The sequence below is a fragment of the Malurus melanocephalus genome, unplaced genomic scaffold, assembly GCF_030028575.1.
Source record: "Malurus melanocephalus ecotype Western Australia unplaced genomic scaffold, MMel_1.1 scaffold_113, whole genome shotgun sequence".
Taxonomy (NCBI): domain Eukaryota; kingdom Metazoa; phylum Chordata; class Aves; order Passeriformes; family Maluridae; genus Malurus; species Malurus melanocephalus.
The window spans coordinates 485,934-504,318 of record NW_026623345.1 but is presented as its reverse complement, the minus strand read 5'-3'; the positions used below and the strand labels follow the sequence as shown (position 1 = coordinate 504,318).

Genomic DNA, 18,385 nt, shown 5'->3' with positions numbered 1-18,385 from the left:
CGGATTGTGTCCCCAGTGCCACCCGGATTGTGTCAGTGCCACCCGCCGGATTGTGTCCCCAGTGCCACCCGCCGGATCGTGTCCCCAGTGCCACCCGCCGGATTGTGTCCCCGGTACCACCCGCCGGATTGTGTCCCCAGTGCCCCCCGGACTGTGTCCCCAGTGCCACCCGCCGGATTGTGTCCCCAGTGCCCCCCGGATTGTGTCCCCAGTGCCACCCGCGGGATTGTGTCCCCAGTGCCCCCCGCCGGATTGTGTCCCCAGTGCCAAAGGGCTGACACACGTGCCCCCGCCGTGGGGTCTGCTTCACTCACCGCCGCCTCCTGTGTGCAGGGTGCTGCCGGGCAGGCGTGGGTATTGGCACGGCACCCTCTGCTCCAGCCTCTGTCCCCAAAATGTCCCATGGCCCAGGCTTCCAGTGTCCCCTGCTCCCCTCCAGGCCGGGCTCAGGGCGGTGCTAGAGGGGCCGTGGGGTAGGGCTGATCCCCAGTTTGTTTCCAGCTGGCCCGCAGTTCTGGGATGCAGCGCAGGTGGTGGTTCCGGCAAGGGAAACGGGGTGGCACAAGGGGATGGGAAGACCCTGTGGAAGGGTCTGAGACAGACACAGATGTCGCCTTTCCTMGGGGTGTCCACCTGAAACAAGCCTTGTGCCTGGTGACACCCTCTGGCACCAGACACACGCAGTGTCTGCACTTCCAGGGCTGGGGTGAAAGCCATGAGAACCCAGGAGAAGCCCAAAGAGAGGAAGGTGGGTTCCCTCTGGGGGATGCAAGGTTTTCTCCAGGCTGGAAATAAAAGTGAAAGTACCAGCAGGTCTCAGGATTTCCATGTTGCTGTCTGGTGGCCCAGGAATGATGAGGATGCTGCTCTGGGCAGCCTTGGCATACAGCTTCTTTTGCCTCCATCCCACAAAACAGGGCAGCTGAAATTCAACAGCCAGCTACCAGGACAGCTAGAGCTGATCCCTGGAGTTGTGGAGGCTTGGGCAGAGGATTTTTCCCTGTTTTTAACCCATTCTGGAGCAAATCAATGCTGTACCACTCTCCYGATCCTCTCCCTCCTGCATGGCCTGCCCCAGCAATGTATAATATATTGAAATAGAAGATGTTACCTGCCAGTGACAGCACGCCTTGGCCCCTGTACCTCACTGCCAGCCAACACCAGCACTCTGTGACCCGAGGTGATGCTGGATGCCCACCTGTGCCCAGTCCCACCTTGCAAATCCAGGGTACAGGTAGTGTGACCCTAACAACTGCCTTGAGAGCAGCTTTTGACTGTGTCTGTAGTTGACATTCAGCCAGTAGCTGAATTCTCAGTCCTGCAGCTTCCCCAGTGCATCAGCCCCTCCTCTTTCCTATCCCTAAGAGTGCCCCAGTCCCTGRAGTGACCTGGTGACATGGACCCCCTGACCACAGCTCATCCTGCAACCCAGCTCCGATGGCCACCCTGACACAGTTCCTGGCCACAGCAAAAGCATGACATATTGGCATTAGGAACAGGACCTGGCCCTTGAGCCTCTCAAAGTTCTTCACTTCATCTCCAGACGCTGAAGGAGAGGTTTGCCACGGTGGATATGACTCCCACCAGCACCCTGTGCACACGCAGTGCCTGCGTCCTCATGTGTCAGTGGTCAGTGTCCACACCTCAGCGCTCTATCCCAGGCTGCTGAATATCCAGCCTGCTGCCAGAGATGGGCCTGCAGCCACTGTGGGGCATGGTGTCTGGAGGTCTGGAYGCTCCTGGACATTCAGGTAATCCGGTTAGCCTTTGGGCATTTCTACATTGCACTTTCCTTTAAAAACGTGGTGCTTTTCAATGGAAATAGCAACTCTTAGTTCTTCATATGTGGARCAGAAGGAAATGGCCAAGTATTTAGGCTCATGGCCATGGCTTGGAGGTCTCAAACACCATGAAACAACACCCAGAATCTCCCCTGCCAAACAACCATCCAGATGGGAAACAGCACAGCAYGGATTAGGCAGAAGTATAATTCCAAAATCCAGAATTTAAGCAGGAGAGGGTGTCTAAGGACAAGGAGAGGAAACTGCTTTGATGTGTATCAGGATGTTTATCTTGATATCAAAAGCCCTAGTTCCCTTTTTTAATGAAGTGGCTCCTCCCTTTGAAGTGGATCCCCTTGCGCTGCACGTGGCTGCGGCTCAGAAATCCTGCACAGACTTCACCCTCCTCAGACGTTAATTTTTATCTTGTGATTTGCCTGAAAATTATGAGACCAAAGTGAAAACTGAGGGATGAGAGCAGCCAAGCTGCCTTTGGAGCTGCCAGACAGAGGACAGGGTCAGATTCGTTTTTGAAGGCACTTTGAAGGCTGGGTGCAGGGAGATGCTGTGTCTGGGAGCACTTGGCACCTGCCTGCAGCAATTACATCCTCGGGGTGTACAAATATTTGTGAGGTCCCTGAGAGGAGCTGGGTGTTGCTCCAGGTTCTCCCCCACAACAGGGAGGAAGCCTCCAGCTCAGATTATCCATCTTCCCAACAGGAGACGACTTCATTAGTTAATTAGAACAACAATCCTCATGGKCTCATCTGGGATTTGTAGTTGTGCTGGCAGGAGATTTGCTGAGTTCAGGCAAGCCCTGGGGCAAAGCTTCTCAGGAGGACTTGGCACATGGAGCCCTTGGGGACTTACCTCCCCTCTGGCTGAGCCAGGAGCCTCTGGATTGCACTTGTTCCAGGCCTATTTAATTCTAGACAAAAACATTCCTCTTCAAAATGCAGAGCCTTGTGTTTTAGCTGTGGAGGTGATGAAGCATATTTATGTAAAGTAAGAATAATCTGTAATATTCCTCTCATTGTAGGCACCTCTTGCAGTCCAACATGAAGCTTCAATGTGATTTCTTTAATGCAGTCTCCATTGAGAGCGCAGCTCATACATAACAACATATTGCTTAGCACTGGGGACTCAAGGGAAATTTTAGTGGCAGTGTTTGAGTGGGGGGAAATGGTTTTTAAGGGAAAACTTTAATCTGCAAGCCATAAAGGGAACAGTGGCTTTGCATCCTATGGACAATGTTCTCAGCCTCTGCTAACATGATTTTATCTTCCTCTGCAGGCTTGCTTCTTAAGATAAATTTATCCAGGATTGCATTTGGTGTAACWGCTTGATTTCTGTTGGTGCAAGGCTGATCCCTCACAAGAGCAGCAGCCTTAATTTCCTACCTCTTGACAGCAAGTCCAGCCACATTTTGTAGACTTTGTTCTTTCAATTGCAGCCCTTCCCCTGTTCACTGGCCAGGATGTACCAAGGSTGCTCCTTCAGCATCACCCTCTGTGAGCCCTAGATATCTGCTTCGGGGATAGCAACACTTGACTTTCTGTCCTATTAGAGAGAGCTTGCAGGACTCACAGATCCTACCCAAGATTCATCCAAAGGGCTGAAGCTACAGCACTCTGATGCTCCCCTGGACATCCCCAAAGTCTCATTGCTATGGCAACAATTTAGCAAATTTAGCACTGCAAAATTATTTGCAATTTTAAGCTGTTGCCAAGATCTTCCTCAAAGCCTCTTTGGGGTTTGTTTTGCTCTGGTTTTTCATGTAACCTTCCCCCCCTTTCATGTGTTTTTCATTTTGGCACAGCTCCCTTCCTTGAGGAATGACCTTTCCCACCCATTTACTCACTCCACTCCTTGGCCATGCTGGCCTTGCAAATCTTGTTAAAGGACGTGTTCATTTACTGGAAGTCTCCGGCATGCGAATCTGAGYAGTTCTCATGCTGTCTGCAGGCAGTCTGCCCCCCTGGCTGCTCTATTAATTTCTCTTAGCAAGCTCCCTGATTTCTATGCAGTTCCCTTGATGAAGTTAAACACAACTCAAGTGGTTTTTCCGCTTGACAGAGCAGGTCCTCAACAGCCCTCTTCTAAATTGCCAGGGATAAAGTCCTGAGTCCAGCCTCCCTGCAGGTTTCCCCACCAACCTCTCCAAAAAACTCAATTAACAGCAGCTGAAAATCATGATGCTTTGCATCACCACCACATTTTCCTGATTTCCCAGGTCTCAGTGTCCCCCTTTCCCGTCTGCTGCTCCCTTCCAGCCATGTGACCATGGCAGCTGCTGTTTGTCCCTTGACACATTCCCCATGCAATGCTCTGGTCCCTGTGGGTACAGCCAAGCYTTTTGTCCCTCATTTCCACAGCCTCTGCAAGGGGACAATGCTGGTTCTTGATGCTCCAGGTCCCTCTCAGAACCCTTTGTCCCTGCTCTGGGCTGGCTTTGTCATGCTCAGCTCTATCTCAGTTGTAAGGGAGAGGTACCCATGGCGGAGTGTTTCCCAGGAACACGGACCTGGAGAGATGCCCTATGGCACTGGAGCTGGACTTTCTCCATCTAGTTGTTATCTCCCACTTGTGAGTGCCTGGCTCCCACCTGGTCCTCACCCAGCACACAGCAGAGGGGGCTGAAGCTTTGCGGGGTCTCTGGTGCGGGATGAAGGCTAGGGATGGCAGCAGGGAGGATGAGACTTGGGGCTAGAGGATGGGGGAGAATGAGGGGCGAGCAAGCAGGCTGCACATGGGTTCCTCCAGGGAAAACAGGATCCCTTTGCATGCCCAGAGCTGCTCCCCCAGGCTGAGGGACGGCCAGGGACAGAGCAGGGCAGGCAGGTCCAGTGCCTGTGAGCTGTACAATGGTGCCAGCCGTGGGTGATGGATGGGTCTGTGTGGGGAGGGCGGTCAAGCCTTGCTACTCTGATGAGAAAATCATCGAGTGGCTGCAGGGTGCTTCAGGCAAACTGCAAAAAAAAAAAAAAAAGAGAGCATTCTCTGAGCCCTTCATCATCCCCAGAGTGGCACAGTGACAGCCACATCCGGCCGGGGAACAAGCTCTGTCTGTATCCACCATGGCATTTACACTGACTGAGGTGGAAAGGCTTTGTCTCTCTGGGGTCCAGCAGCACAGTGAGTGGGACTGGTGGGGACTGCCAGGGCAGCCGTGGGGGATCTGCTCCCTCTAGACCTGGGGTTTTATGGGGACAGAGGGAGAAAATGCTGAGGTGGGGACAGAGCAGTGTTATGCACCCCTCCCTGCACCCCACTGAGATAACACCATGGTTGGGGACCCACCAACATCCAGGTGACAAATCTGGTGACACCAACAGCCACCCTTCCACCCACACCTCCCARTCACTGTGGCTTGCAAGGGAAACAGCACCCAAAACCTTAGACCTCTCGTCAGCCCCCACCCACTGCTCCCTGGTCAGGCACACATGGGCAGGGAGAGGGGGAGGGATGCTGGGTCCTGTCGATGTGCACGCAGCCTGCTGCAGGGCTCAATAATTCAGGCCTRACACATTAAAGTTGCATGGCATGCAATTGCCATCTGCAACGACAGACTGCATCAGGGCTGCTGGGTGACGATTCTGGACAGCAGGCATGGGCAGGCAGTGGTGAGAGGGCAGGGTGTGGACAACAGGTAGAGCACCCCTGGGGGGTGCTGGGGTGGGGACTGGGTGGGAGGAGGTTGTAGCAGGAAGCACAGTACTGGTGTTTGGGATACTCATTTCCCAGGAAACTTGTGTCGGAGCAGGGAGTGCTGGCCCAAAGGCACTGACAGCCCAGCAGGCAGTATGAAGCTGGGATGCAGGGGGCTGATGATACTGTTCTCAGGGCTGCCACCTTCTTATGCATCCCCTGTGTCCCCTGCAACCTCCCTGTCAGGACAGAGGCCGCGAAGGCTTGTACTGCCCCAGGCACTGAGTCAAAAACCCTTCCCAGCTGTGTCTGTCCCCACGTGTGACCTGCTATGCCTCGAACCCCCCATCCCTCTCCAGCACTGAGGAAGCAAAGCTCTTCATCGGCTGTTCCGGGAGTTGGTTGCCATGGGGATGTCAGATGTACCTGGCTGTTACAGGGATACTGTTGCCATGGTTACATGGTTGCTGTGCCTGGCAGAGGCAGGGAGGGAGCATCGGGAAAGCTGTTTACACTGAGGGAGTGGGAGTCACAGAAACCCCAACTCTCTGTGCAGGAGGAGAAGGCAGGAGAGTCCAGCCTTCACCCCAAGTGCATCCTCATGGGGCAGAGGCTGGAGGCCATGGGGAGCCATGACAGAAAAGCTCACTCAAACCCATAGGGATGGACATGCTGGTGCTCCTAACCCTGAGACAAAGGAGAAGTGACTGAGGGCAATCAGAGTCTCCCATGCTGTGTCTCAGCGTGCTCCCAGACAGGCTTGGTGGGACAGGCACATACACACCCCCTATGCTGGCTGTCCCATGGGAGAAACCGGCTTCTCTGTGCTTCGTGCTGGGAGCAGGGAGCAAAAAACCTTTCTGTCCTGCAAGACTGCATGTTCTGCACTTGCAAAGCACCTCAATGTCCCCSGAGCTGTGCTGGCATCCTGGCCAGGGGAACGGGTTTCTGCCCACCTGGGACTGGGAGAAAAAGTGGGAAGGGGATTCCCAGCTCTCAGCAGGCMGCCCACAGGCCCCCAGGGACAAGCTGGGCTGGCAGAGAATGCCTGGATTGCCTCCAGTGCTGCTTGGCCGAGCTCCCTCCCGGGCAGTGCGGTCGGATGCATGGCCTGTCCTTGAGATGAAAAATGCAGTTGCAGGTTTAATTAAAAGGAGAGGGAGCTCTGAGCCGCACCAGCAGCCCAGAAACGCAGAGTCCAGCAGAGCTGGTGTGTGGCTCCTCCAGGCTTCCCTGCGCAGCTCTGCTGGCTGAAACCCCTGCCCACTTCTGCCAGGACCCCTCAGGGGTCGAGTCCCTCATGTGTCACCCACGGTGTCTGCTGTGGGGCAGGCCAGGGGCTGTGCAGCTGCTCACAAGGGGAAAGCTTATCCCACCATGGATCTGTTATTGTAGGGCGTTCTCACATTTGATGAGTGGCAGGTTTGCACTCTGGCTCTACAGCAGTGAGACAAGGGATGAGGGATGGTTATGGATGCTGTATTGAGCTCTGACATCTCTGTGACTCTGGGRTGCCTTGGTGCAGGACCAGCTTGTGTCCAGTGTGCACAGCACTCCAACATGCTGCTCATGTGAAAGCTGAAGCTGAGCTCCTCATCCTCTGGGGGCTGCCACTGCCAGTGGAGTGCAATTAGACTTGGTGAAATGAGTAATGTTTTTAATTAAAAAATTAATCCTTAATCCACACTTGGCCAGACCAGACAGAGAGGGCTGGAGGRTGAGCTCTGGATGGAAGGAGAGTGGCAGATGCAGGTTTCTCAGTCCTTGCACAATGGCTGGGGCTCCTCCCCAGGCTGCCCAGCACACCTCCATGCCAGGTTCACCAAGGACATATCCCACACCAAGGCCCAGAGACAGAGGCTGCAAAACCCTGAACCCACCAGCACTGCCATGGTCTTCCTGCTCTGCCCATCCCCTCCCCACAGTCCTCTCCAGCTGCCCCTGCAGCCCCCCAAGCCCACCCCGCTCTGGCCAGCTGGGGCCCAGCTCCCAAGCAGCAGTTTTAATTAGATTGCAATCCTATTACATAGCTGCCTGCCCGCCTGCAGTTGCTAATCCTGTTAAGCATCCAGTAAATCTTTCTGTGCCGGGCTCTGTCCCTAAGGGTASAGGGAGGGGGGCTGCTGGCGGGTGGGCTTTGCTGAGCTAGGATGTGGCTGCTAGGATGCAGAGTTTTGCCTCACAATTCCACCCTGAAGACCCCTGCAGGGTTGAGAAAATCTCAGGGGATTGGGGAAGTCCCAGTGGGGTGAGAAGTGTCAGTGGAACTTTCCTTGTCCTCTCTAGTCCACCATGACCCCTCTGAACTGCAGAAGCAGAGTGAAAATCCGCTGTCATTGATGCATACACACAGCTGGGTGTCTGTCCCCCTACCATGGTCACCACTGGCTGCAGTGGGTGCTGAGCCCACAGGTTTGACCATAAGCCAGACAAGGAGCAGAGGCCGAGAAAGGGCCACCCCAGCCGGGTCACAGGGTACAGTCCATACAATGACCATCCCACTGAAGCCCAGTGCCCTGCAGAAACAAGGCTGGTGACAAGAGCAGGGACACAGGGTCACTTGTCCACTGCTCCTTGTCTGGAGTGACACATGGGGTGCTGAGGCAAGCTGTCCCAGCAGGCTATGGTGTCCTGKGGATGTGGCCCTTGCAGGCAGAGCCCTCTCAGACCTGTGCACTGCCAGGGCAGGCAGCATCATTCCCTAGTGGCAGCTGTCACTAGAGCTATGGGCTGCCCTTAGTCCTGCAGGCTTGGAGGAGATTCTGGCTGCCCTGGCAGCACAGCTGTCCCTGGGTCAGATATTAAAGCCACCCTGTCCCTGGGTCAGATATTAAAGCCATCCTGTGAGTGCCCCAACAAAGACATCCCAGCCCTGCAGCCTGTCCTGCCAAGAGCCAAAACACCGCCGCCTCTGGTCCCCATCTGTTGCCAGCYACTTTGCTCTCTGTCAGAGCTGCATCAGCTCCAGAGCAGCCGCCACGGAGTAGGAGCTCTTGCTACAGATCACTGACTGAGAGCCAGAGATTGTTGCTGTTCCTCCYCTCCACACCCAGCTGCATCCCCTTGACAACTCCATGGCCTGGCAAAGAGGAGTGTGGCCCAACTCAGGCTTGATCCCCCCACAGCTCTGCCCCAGACCAAGTCACAGCAACTCCTGGAGACAAGTTCAATCAGGCTGTAATTGGAAGAACAGGGTGGCACAGGTGGCTGTGTGCCTGCCCAGAGGAGTCCTGGCGCTCCCAGAGATGGGTGGCCAGCAAAGAGAGCGGGTGCCAAGCCCCACAGGGCTGCTGTCCATGCCGGAGGAGTCTCAGCTGCCATCAACATCAGCTGGTGCAAATACTGTTGATGGAGGCCACAGCAGGGTCGACGAGCCCCAGCTCCTCCTGCTCGTTGACRCAGAGCTGGTACCCACATCCCTTGCGCCGGGGCAGTGGCCCCAGGCGCCGGCTGGGCTTGGCACGGGGCGGCAGCAGGAAGCCAACGCTGCCGGCGATGAGCAGGTGCCAGATGCTGTGGATGTAGAAGTAGTTCTCCTCCGTCTCCACGAAGGCGTAGAGCAGCACAGCCGCCGCCGCGATCAGCGCTCCCGGGCACAGGTAGAAAGCCCAGCGCTTCCAGGTGGGTGGGTAGCAGTGTCGGCGACGGATGGTGCGAGCCGTCTGYGGTGGGGAAAGGACGGGCTGGAATTGGGAGCCACGGCAGGGACGGACACAGCCCCTGTGCCATGGTGACACATYCCTCAGGAGCCAGGGCGGGGGTACATGGGGATGGGTCAAGGCAGTGGAGGGGAGATGCTGGCAGGGGCAGGATAYTGAGTGCAGCCAGGACGGGGACATGAGGGACACCATCTTACCCAGGCGACGGCCATGATCCCCAAAGCGAAAAGGCTGGGCCCCAGAAGGTTCCAGAGCCCGTGGCGGTCCATTTGCAGAGCCATGGAGAGCAGCATGGCTCCCAGCAGGTACAGCACCTGTGTGGCAGCGGGGCACCCATCAGGATMAATCCCTTCTATGCCTGCCCTGCATGCCTCTCCCCACACTTGCCTGCTTGACTATGGGCTGGAGCCGGGCCATGGCGATGACAGTGACCCAGACAGACATGAGAGAGCCCAAGAAGTCACAAAACTGCAGCACATCGTACTCCATGATGCAGAACACAACAATGCCTGGCTGGTCACAGGCATGGTAAAACTGGGGTAGCAGGGAACGGGTGTGAGAGCTGCCCTGCACAGCCCCTGCCCCACACCTGCCCCTCAGCCGCCCCACCCCACACACTCACAGTGGAGAAGAACATGGTGAAGATGTAGACGGCAGCTTCTAGGAGGTAGTGGCTGCGGACAGCAATGGCCACGGGAGGCACAAACATGACATTGCTGAGGCACAACAGCAGCGTGGAGAGGAGCTGGAAGCCATAGGAGAAAGCCTCAGCGTTGTCCGTGCAGCCCCAGCCGTTCCAGCCTGTGACCAGGAAGAGCTGCCATCACTGCTGCAGCACTTGCAGGGGCTGGGGGGGAGCAGGGAACCCCCTTTCCAGCACCCTGCAGAGACCTGGCATGAAGGGACTAACAGGACACAAMACCCGTGGGAGAAGAGAAGGGGAATGTGCTGTGGGGTCTGTGGGTGCCCGGGCAGCTCTCACCAGCTTTGCACTCGCAGGCAGCGTACAGGTAGTTGTTGGTGCGCAGCAGCTTGCACTGGCCGTAGATGCCGCAGTCGTTGATGCAGGGTGAGAGGTAGGCGCGCAGGTACACCTCAGCTGTCACGTTGGTGCAGGGCTCAAACCTGTGGGGCAGGAGGAGGGGATTGGCCCTCACCCTGCACCCTTGACCAGCTCCTGCCTCTATCAGAGCCTCCACCCGTCACACCCAGACTTGGCAGGTAATGCGAGACACAGGGACTGGGCAAGCCCAAAAATGAGCTGCTTTGGTGCTGTGTGTGGTAGCTGAGAGCTGTCCCCAAAGATCCTGAGTGCTGCAATTGTTTATGCCAGCCTGGGCAGGAGGAACACAGCCACGCTTAAATCCCCTTTGCGYTTAGCAGCACATTCATCTGGCTCCTATTCCATTTGGATTTTGCTGTGCAGACACTGTGCCCTGCCCTGCAGTGCCCGTGGGTGAACCCATCAGGAAGGACTGACTACAACTGGCAATTCAGCATGAACTAGAAACGCAGCAGAGGAGTTGGGGTGAGCACATCTCCACTGCCTTGCACCGCCCACGCACAAGACCCTGGGCACTGCCAGCACCTCCTCAGCTCCAGCACACCAGGTGTGAGCACAGGCAACCCCAGAGGCCGACAGCACACACCAGCTGCTGACTGTGCACGCACAGGCACCCAAACACGCACAAACATGCACACGGGGCCGGATGCACGTGTGTCTGCTGTCCATGCATGTCCTCACACCCTCAAATCCACRTATGTGTAGAACACACACAGCCCTGACTGCTTGAACAAAGCCCTGACTGCTTGTGCAAATCAGTCAGAACATGCACACAGAGCTGGCTGCACATGTGCCCCCAAACATGCATACAGCGTCACATGCATGCATACACCAAACACACATGCAGCACCATCCACACTCATGTGTCCTTGCATGTACAGGCACACACACACACACACACACACACACACCAGCCCGCTCTCCTCCACAGGGCTCCAGGCAGACACAGAGCAGAGCTGCAGCACAGAACCAGTCCCTGAGATGCTGAGCAGAACCCCGGCCTGACCAGAGATGCTCCCTCACACGCAGAGCAGAGCCCTGTCCTCCCAGCGACAGCCYGGACCCCTCCCGGGCATGGGTACAGATGGGCCCTGCCGCGGAGGCGGAGAGGCACTGACAGATGCCCAGCGTTTGCGAGCTGACAGGCACTTCCTAACCGCGAGACAGAGGGAAGAGCCGCGGGGACCCACAGATGGTCAGGCAGACGCGAGATGGAGCCATCCGTGCCCACGCAGCGCTCGCACGGTGACACACAGCCCGCAAAGCCGCATGCACACATGAGCGGAGACAGGCAGCGCAGGGGACAGGCACTCCCACAGACCCATGGCACACACAGACACAGGTCACAGTGGGGACATTCCCCCTGGGGGCACAGGGAGGGGATAAGCGGGGCTCTTACCCGTGCTCYGTGGCACAGAGCGAGCGCAGGCTCAGGTACCAGCTGCCTGTCTGWGGGTAGGGAATCCGGAGGCGACTGAGGCTGGCTGTGGCGTTAACAGAGAGCAGGAAGCCTGCCAGAGACTCTGTGGGCCAGGAGAGCTCTGGGTGAGCAGGGCAAGGTGCAGACTCTGCTCTGGGCAGAGCTGGGACAGGGACAGAGTGCCCTGTGCCAGGSTCCAGGGCCCCCATGGTCTCTGCARSCTCTCCCTGCCCATCCTCTCACCAGACACAGGGAGGGTGTGACCCCACGGCCACGGCAGGATGGACATGCACAGCCCAGCCTACCTGTCTCACAGGTGACCGAGGTGTTGTCACCGGACGTCAGCGGGACTTCGTGATTCAGACACCCAAACACTGTCACATTCTCACCACACAGGGAGCTCTGATGGCAGAGGAGATGGCCTTAAACCAGTGCCAGGGATGTCCCCTGCTCTGACTGCACTTGGATCACAGCACACCAAAAAGCAGTGCCCTAACCCACTGCCCTTCACCCATGAACACCCCAAACCCAGGCAATMATCCTGCTCTTGGAGCACCCTAATCCATCCTACATCACCCAAAAACCCCACAGCCATTGCCCATGACCCAAGAGCACTCCAAATCCTGTTCCCTGCGCTGCTGCAACCTTGACATTGCCCATCTCCCAGTCTGCCCCCTGTCCCAAGCTACCCTGCCCATTCAGGCCGTGTGTGGCCACCTCACCACATTGAGCCGCAGCTCCACGTTGAGCACCCCACCACTGTCCAGCACTGGGAGGAGGTTGATGACGAAGACAGCAGGGCGGTCGGGTGGCACTGACACATTGGGCCCAAAGAAGATGTAGAAGTGGACGGAGAAGGTATCCAGCTCGTTGCGCAGCGTGGGCCGGACAGGCCAACACCGCTCTCCAGTATGTGAGGTGACAGAGATTGGGACTGGGTGCTTCGTGTCGTTGGGGCTGGTGGGTGGAGGGCTGTCCCCCAGYGCCAGCCCACCCGCAGAGCCAAAGGAGTGGGGCATGTTCATGGAGGCGCTGGAGGGCAGGAAGGGTGGCCGGGCCAGGCTGGGTCGGGAACAGTCTGGAGAGACAAAGCCATCAGCCTGAGCACCACACAGCCCCAGACCCCTCTTAGTTCCCACCTTCCGTTTTAGCCCAGCACTCATCTCCGTCAGTAACCCAGCCCCAACACCTTCCAGTGTTCCCATCCCAGCAGCACTGGGTCTAATCCTGTGCCCAGCTGGCGACAGATCCTGTGGGCATCCTTTTACCCCCACACCAAAGCAGAGTCAAGACSCTGCCTTTACCCACACTTTCACATGCACCCTCACCTGTGAGCTGCACGGTGACCTGGAAGGAGATGGTGCCCGGCACCCCAGGGTGTTTCTCCACCAGCACGTAGTACCAGTGCTGCCAGAAGGGCAGGTCCTGTGCCAGCTGGCAGGGAGTGTGCTCCCGGCAGTCCAGCGCTGTGGAATTGTGCAGGGGGGGAGCCTTGGCCCGCACACGCAGCCAGAGTGGGCAGCCCTCRGCCCCTCGGCACCGCAGCACCTCCACGAGCACTCGCGACGTGTAGCTGGGCACAAATACCCTGTGGGACAGCAGTACCAGGTCATGTCCATCACATGGACCAACAGGGCTGGTGAGGGAAGCCAGAGGAATGGGACACCCTCATCTCCCCACCCTAAGGATGCCCCCTCCTCTTACTTGTACCCTGTCGCACTCACTTGTAGAGGCAGGAGCGGTTGTGGGGGGCCATGCTCTGCTCGGTGACATGACCAGGGTACAGCACAGCGATGTTCACCAGGCGCTGCACGATGAGCTGTGGCTGGAACAGGTACTGGCACTCCTCGTAGAGCCCCTGCACCAGAGGACAGTCAGCACAGGACCAGGGGCACAGGGCACTGCCCCCACTAGGGACACTGTCAGCCCAGAGCAGTCAGACCCCAGCCCTGCCACCCCATGGTTCCTCCAGGCTCTTTACCTTAACGGAGATTTTGCCCTCATCTTTGGGCAGGTGGGCAGCCAGGAACCAGTCCCCAGGCAGCGGGCTGGTGACATTGAACACTCCTGTGGTGCGGTTGGGCAGAGTCCAGGTGAGGGTCAGTGCGAAGGAGCCAGGGACGGCCGTGTCCCTGGGGAAGTGCGTGTGCAGCGGGTTAATGACAGAGGGAGCCCCTGAGCGGAAATACCTGCAGGAGAGACAGCAGTCAGCAGAGTGTAGGCTGGGCATCGCGGCAGGGCCAGTATGTCCTGTGTGTGGGTGTCTTTCCTCTGTGCTTAAAGACATCATGGAAGCCATCTGTAAGCTGGGACCTTTCTGGAGACTGTGAGCTTTCCTGAGTGGGTGTTCAAGCAAAACAGTTCATCTATGAGATGCACGAAAGAGTGGAGCCTGCAATGGTCCTGGGAAGATGAATCATGGGGAGGGAGCGTACWTGTTGTCTGGGTTTTGGCTGGGAGAGAGTTCGTTTTCTTCTTAGTGGCTGGCACAGAGCTGTGTTTTGGATTTAGCATGAGAATAATGACAATAATACACTGATATTAGCACTCAGCAGCTCTTACTCTAAAGCACTTTTTCAGTGTCCCATGCTCTGCCAGTGAGCAGGTGCACAAGATATCAGGAGGGAGCATGGCCTGGAGACCTGACCCAAACTGGCCAAATGGATATTTCATACCATAAAAAACATATTCCATTCTATATAGAACATATTCCATTCCATATAGAACATATTCCATTCCATATAGAAATCATGCCGAGTGTATAAACTTGGCAGAGTTGGCAGGGAGCCACCAACCACTTCTGGGGGACAGGTTGGGCATCAATCAGCATGTGGTGAGCCATGGTGTGATGAATCACTCGTCTTTCTTGGGTTTTATTTCTCTCTGTCCTTTTCGTTAATGTTATTATTATTATTGTTGTAGCTGKTTTATCATTAGTGTTCTTGGCATATTTATTTTGATTAGTAAACTGTTTTTATCTCAACCCACGAGTTTTACTTCTTTTTCAGTGATTCTCCTCCCCACCAGGGAAGTGAGGGGGGGTGAGTGAGCAGCTGCGTGGTGCTCAGTTGGCAACCTGCTCTAGTGGAACATGTCCCATGATAGCAGGTTGGAACGAGATGATCTTTAATGTCCTTTCCAACCCAAAGCATTCTGTGATTCTGTGATTCTGTGATTCTGAGATTCTTTGACTCTCTATGTACACATGCTTGTGGAAGTAAAAAGCAGGCAAGAGCAAGCAAGCTGTGGGGCAAATCCAGGCAGGAGCAGCAGAGGCAGGCAGGAGGGAAGCAGGCAGGGCAGGCTGCTTACTCACACGGTGATGCTACGGTCTGGACATTGATCCCCAAARGTGCCACCTTGCTCCTTGAAGGTGATGAGGTTCCAAACGGCAATGACTGTGTCCTCGGGAATGTGGAAGTGGAAGAGCTCGATGCTGGCAAAGGAGCGGAAGGGGCTGAGCTTGCGTGGTGTGCGGGTGAAGTAGTCGGTCACAAAAAGCCCATCTGCAAAGGAGATCCAAAGGAATCTCAGTAGGGTAAAGGATTGGGAGGGGCAGAAGGGGGAGGGGGTGTAGCACCCCTTCCAGAGCAGGCCCACCGTCCAGGCTCTGAATATGTCCCAAATCCMGCAGCCTGGAGGGGCTGGGACAGTGCCATTTCAGTGAATCCCTAGGGCTGATGTCAGCTGTCCCCAGCTGTGTTTCCCAGCCCTAGCACAGCCTGCATTGCTCTTGGTTCAGCATTCCCTCAAACCCWGTTCACTGAGCTGTGGGCACTGATGGTCTGTAGCCTGAGAAGCCCACGACCCTGGCTGCTCATGGTCTGCTCCCTGCATTTACCTGTAATAAAGGGACATTCTTCATGGCTTTAGCCATGCCCTAGCAGATCAGCTCCCATAGGAACACAGATTCCCCATTATCTGCCTCCAAGAAAGTCTCAGCACTGAGCCCATCATTAAATGCAGAGTTTCACCCTCGAGCCACAAGAAGAAGGAGCAAGCAGTGCAYTTCCTGCCCAGCCTCCCAGCTCTCCCATGGTTTGTGGAGGAGGAACGACGCACATATGTGTGCACATATGCACACGGGGGTGCTGTCTGCATGCACAGCGGAGTGGAGGCGTGCCAACCCACATCCAGGGGGTGTGTGCCTGTGYGCAGCCCCATGTCTGAAAGACACTTTCTGCAAGCCCACAGCACGCGTGGGGGCCACCTCCCCCTGACCAGCTGCCCKACAGTTTGATTTTCAGGGATTTCCAAGAACCCCAGCAGCAGAGAGGCAGCCACTTCTTTGTCACAAGGGAGAGCAGGACTCTAGACAGCAGCCATAGCATCACCTAACCATTACCASAGTGCCAGTCTGGGAGACCCATCCGTTACTCCCCAGAGAGGCAGCAAGAATGAGATGCCCCTCTTCACAGGCTGCTGGAAAGGGGGAGGCCAGCAGAGGGTGGTCTGGGAGCAGGTCTGTGCCCAGGAGGACTCGTCCAGTGTGGAGTGGGATAGCTGAGAAGAGGGTCTGCTTTGCACTGTCTGGAAGTGTGCGCATGTGCTTGTGTGCACGTGTGTTTGTGCTGCGTGTGTGCAGCCCCAGCAGGCTGTACACTGACATGCATCTGCTCCCTTGTCTGGAACAAAGGCAACTCCCCCTCCCCTTCACTCCCAGCCGGCACAAGCCAAGCATGAAACACCTGCCTCCTCGATGCGAGAGGACTCGATCGCAATTTCTCCACCATGAACCACCAACTCACTCCACAGCCCCACSTGGGGACAGTGACCCGGCAGGGGACCCCAGGGAGGGTGTTGTACACAACTCCAGAAGGGAAGCTGGGGGAARGACCCAGAGCTATCCAGTCCCAGCGCAGAATCCCCCATGCTCACTCGCCCAAAAGCAAGGAGAGGGAATTGGCTGCACACAGAGGTTCAGTCYGAGGCACCCTGGCAGTGTAGCCAGAGCACGGGAGAGGTGCTGGAGGATGGAACGGGACTGCTCTCCATGGGAGCTGAGGGGATGGAAGGACAAAAGCTAAAGCCCCTCTGCCTCAGGCCAGCGGCCGGAGATGAAGGACCCCAATCCCGGGACTACAGCCTCAGGTCGCGGCCGGCGGTCAGCACCGCGGACAGCTCCACGGCCGGCGGTCAGCACCGCGTACAGCTCCTGCCGCCGCCGCACCGCTGCACCCCGGCACCGGCAGCCCCGCGCCACTGCCCCCCTGCCCAGGGGCTGCCCCTCCAAGCCCCCAAGTATCCTTCCGCATCYCGGTCAGCAAGCCAGCTCTCTGCCCCATAGCCCGCTCCTGGCCTCACGTACTCCCGTTGTTGTGTCCCCCGCACATCCTGATGGCCCGCTGGACACAGGCTGTCCATCTCCGCTGCCCTCTGCACGCACACAGCCTTCTGCCCTGTATCTGCAGCCCCCCGGGCCCACTCACTGCCCACGCACACGCCTTCCTCCACTGCCTGTGCGCTGCTTGCACCCTCCTCACAAGCACAACTCCGTGCYCCACTGCACATCTGTCCCCATGCCCCACTGCATGAGTACACCGTGCCCCGCAGTACGCTCATCATCATGCCCCACTGCACGCATTTCCATGCATCCCATTCCACAGACATCCGGTACCCTCTACACAGGCATCCTTGTATCCCATTATGCAAACACTCCCTGCACACGCATCTCTATGCCCATCGCCCACACCGTGTCCCACTGTATGTGCACCCCGTGCCCCATGGCAAACACACCCCACACCCAACTGGGGACACTTCTGTACTCCACTGCATATGTGTCCCAAACCCCACTGCATGCTCGCCCCATCCCTTGTGCCACACTTGCCGTGTCCCATCGCATACGCACCCCATATCCCAGGATGCCACCCCCCCCATAGCTGTGCTCTTCTGCTCCATTCTCACCCGCACCCTGCCCCAAGCCCCACATCCCATTGCTCATGAAGCTCATCCCAATCTGCACAKGTACCCATACAAAGCTCATCCCCTGCGCCCCACCACACGGACACCCATACCCCACACCGGCAGCCCTTCTGCCCACATCTTACCCACTCCCTACCCCACTGCGTGCACGCCCCACATCCCATTGTTCGTCTACATCACACCCATCGCAAGCTCATCCCTCTGCCCCACGGCACCACAGAGAGCCCACTCCTCACGCCTCCAGCCCTCCGGCCCACCGCACACACCCCCGTGCTCCATTCTCACCTGCCCCCGCCCCACTGCGTGCACACCCCACATCCCATTGCTCGTGTACCTCACGCTCACTATATGCTCATCCCCCTGTCCCACGGCACCCTATCCTCTGCTCCGCCGCCCGGACCCCCGCGCCCCGTGCCTGCAGCCCCCTGCTCACCGCACACACCCCCGCCCCACTGTGCGCACACCCCACATTCCATGGCTCGCGTGCCTCACACCCATCGCAAGTTCATTCCTCGCGTCCCGCCGCACGGATCCCCGCGCCCCACACCTCCTGCCCAGCGCACACACCCCCATGTTCCATCCCCACCGGCCCCCGCCCCACTGCGCGCACCCCCGCATCCCACGGCTCCGGTACCTCGCACCCATCCCATACTCACYCCTCGCGTCCCGCCGCACGTACCCCCGCGCTCCGCTCCAGCATCTCTCCCACCCACCGCCCACACGCGTCCTCCGCGGTGTCGCCTCGCCCCCGCCGCGCCAGCACCCTCGACGTGCTCTCTCTCTCGCCCCGTCCCGCGCTCGCTCCGCCGCCCCAAACCCGCTCTCCCCCGCTCCGGTCTCCCGGCGGCGCTCACCGGCGGCGGGCGGCGGCAGGAGCAGGAGCGGCAGGAGC

At 57.5% G+C, this 18,385-nt stretch overlaps 1 protein-coding gene across 1 annotated transcript; it reads right to left on the bottom strand.

Moving 5' to 3' along the window:
- Window positions 1-8,588: 8,588 nt before the first annotated feature.
- Window positions 8,589-15,219, bottom strand: TMEM8B (transmembrane protein 8B; the record flags this gene model as incomplete). The annotated part of the gene is made up of 12 exons (XM_057369543.1): window positions 8,589-9,091; window positions 9,286-9,402; window positions 9,476-9,622; window positions 9,711-9,889; window positions 10,071-10,213; window positions 11,551-11,674; window positions 11,877-11,973; window positions 12,294-12,649; window positions 12,900-13,159; window positions 13,296-13,429; window positions 13,553-13,760; window positions 14,888-15,219. Coding segments are annotated over 12 exons (2,433 nt in total), but the record flags the coding sequence as incomplete, so codon positions are not given.
- Between the last annotated feature and the right edge of the window lie 3,166 nt (window positions 15,220-18,385).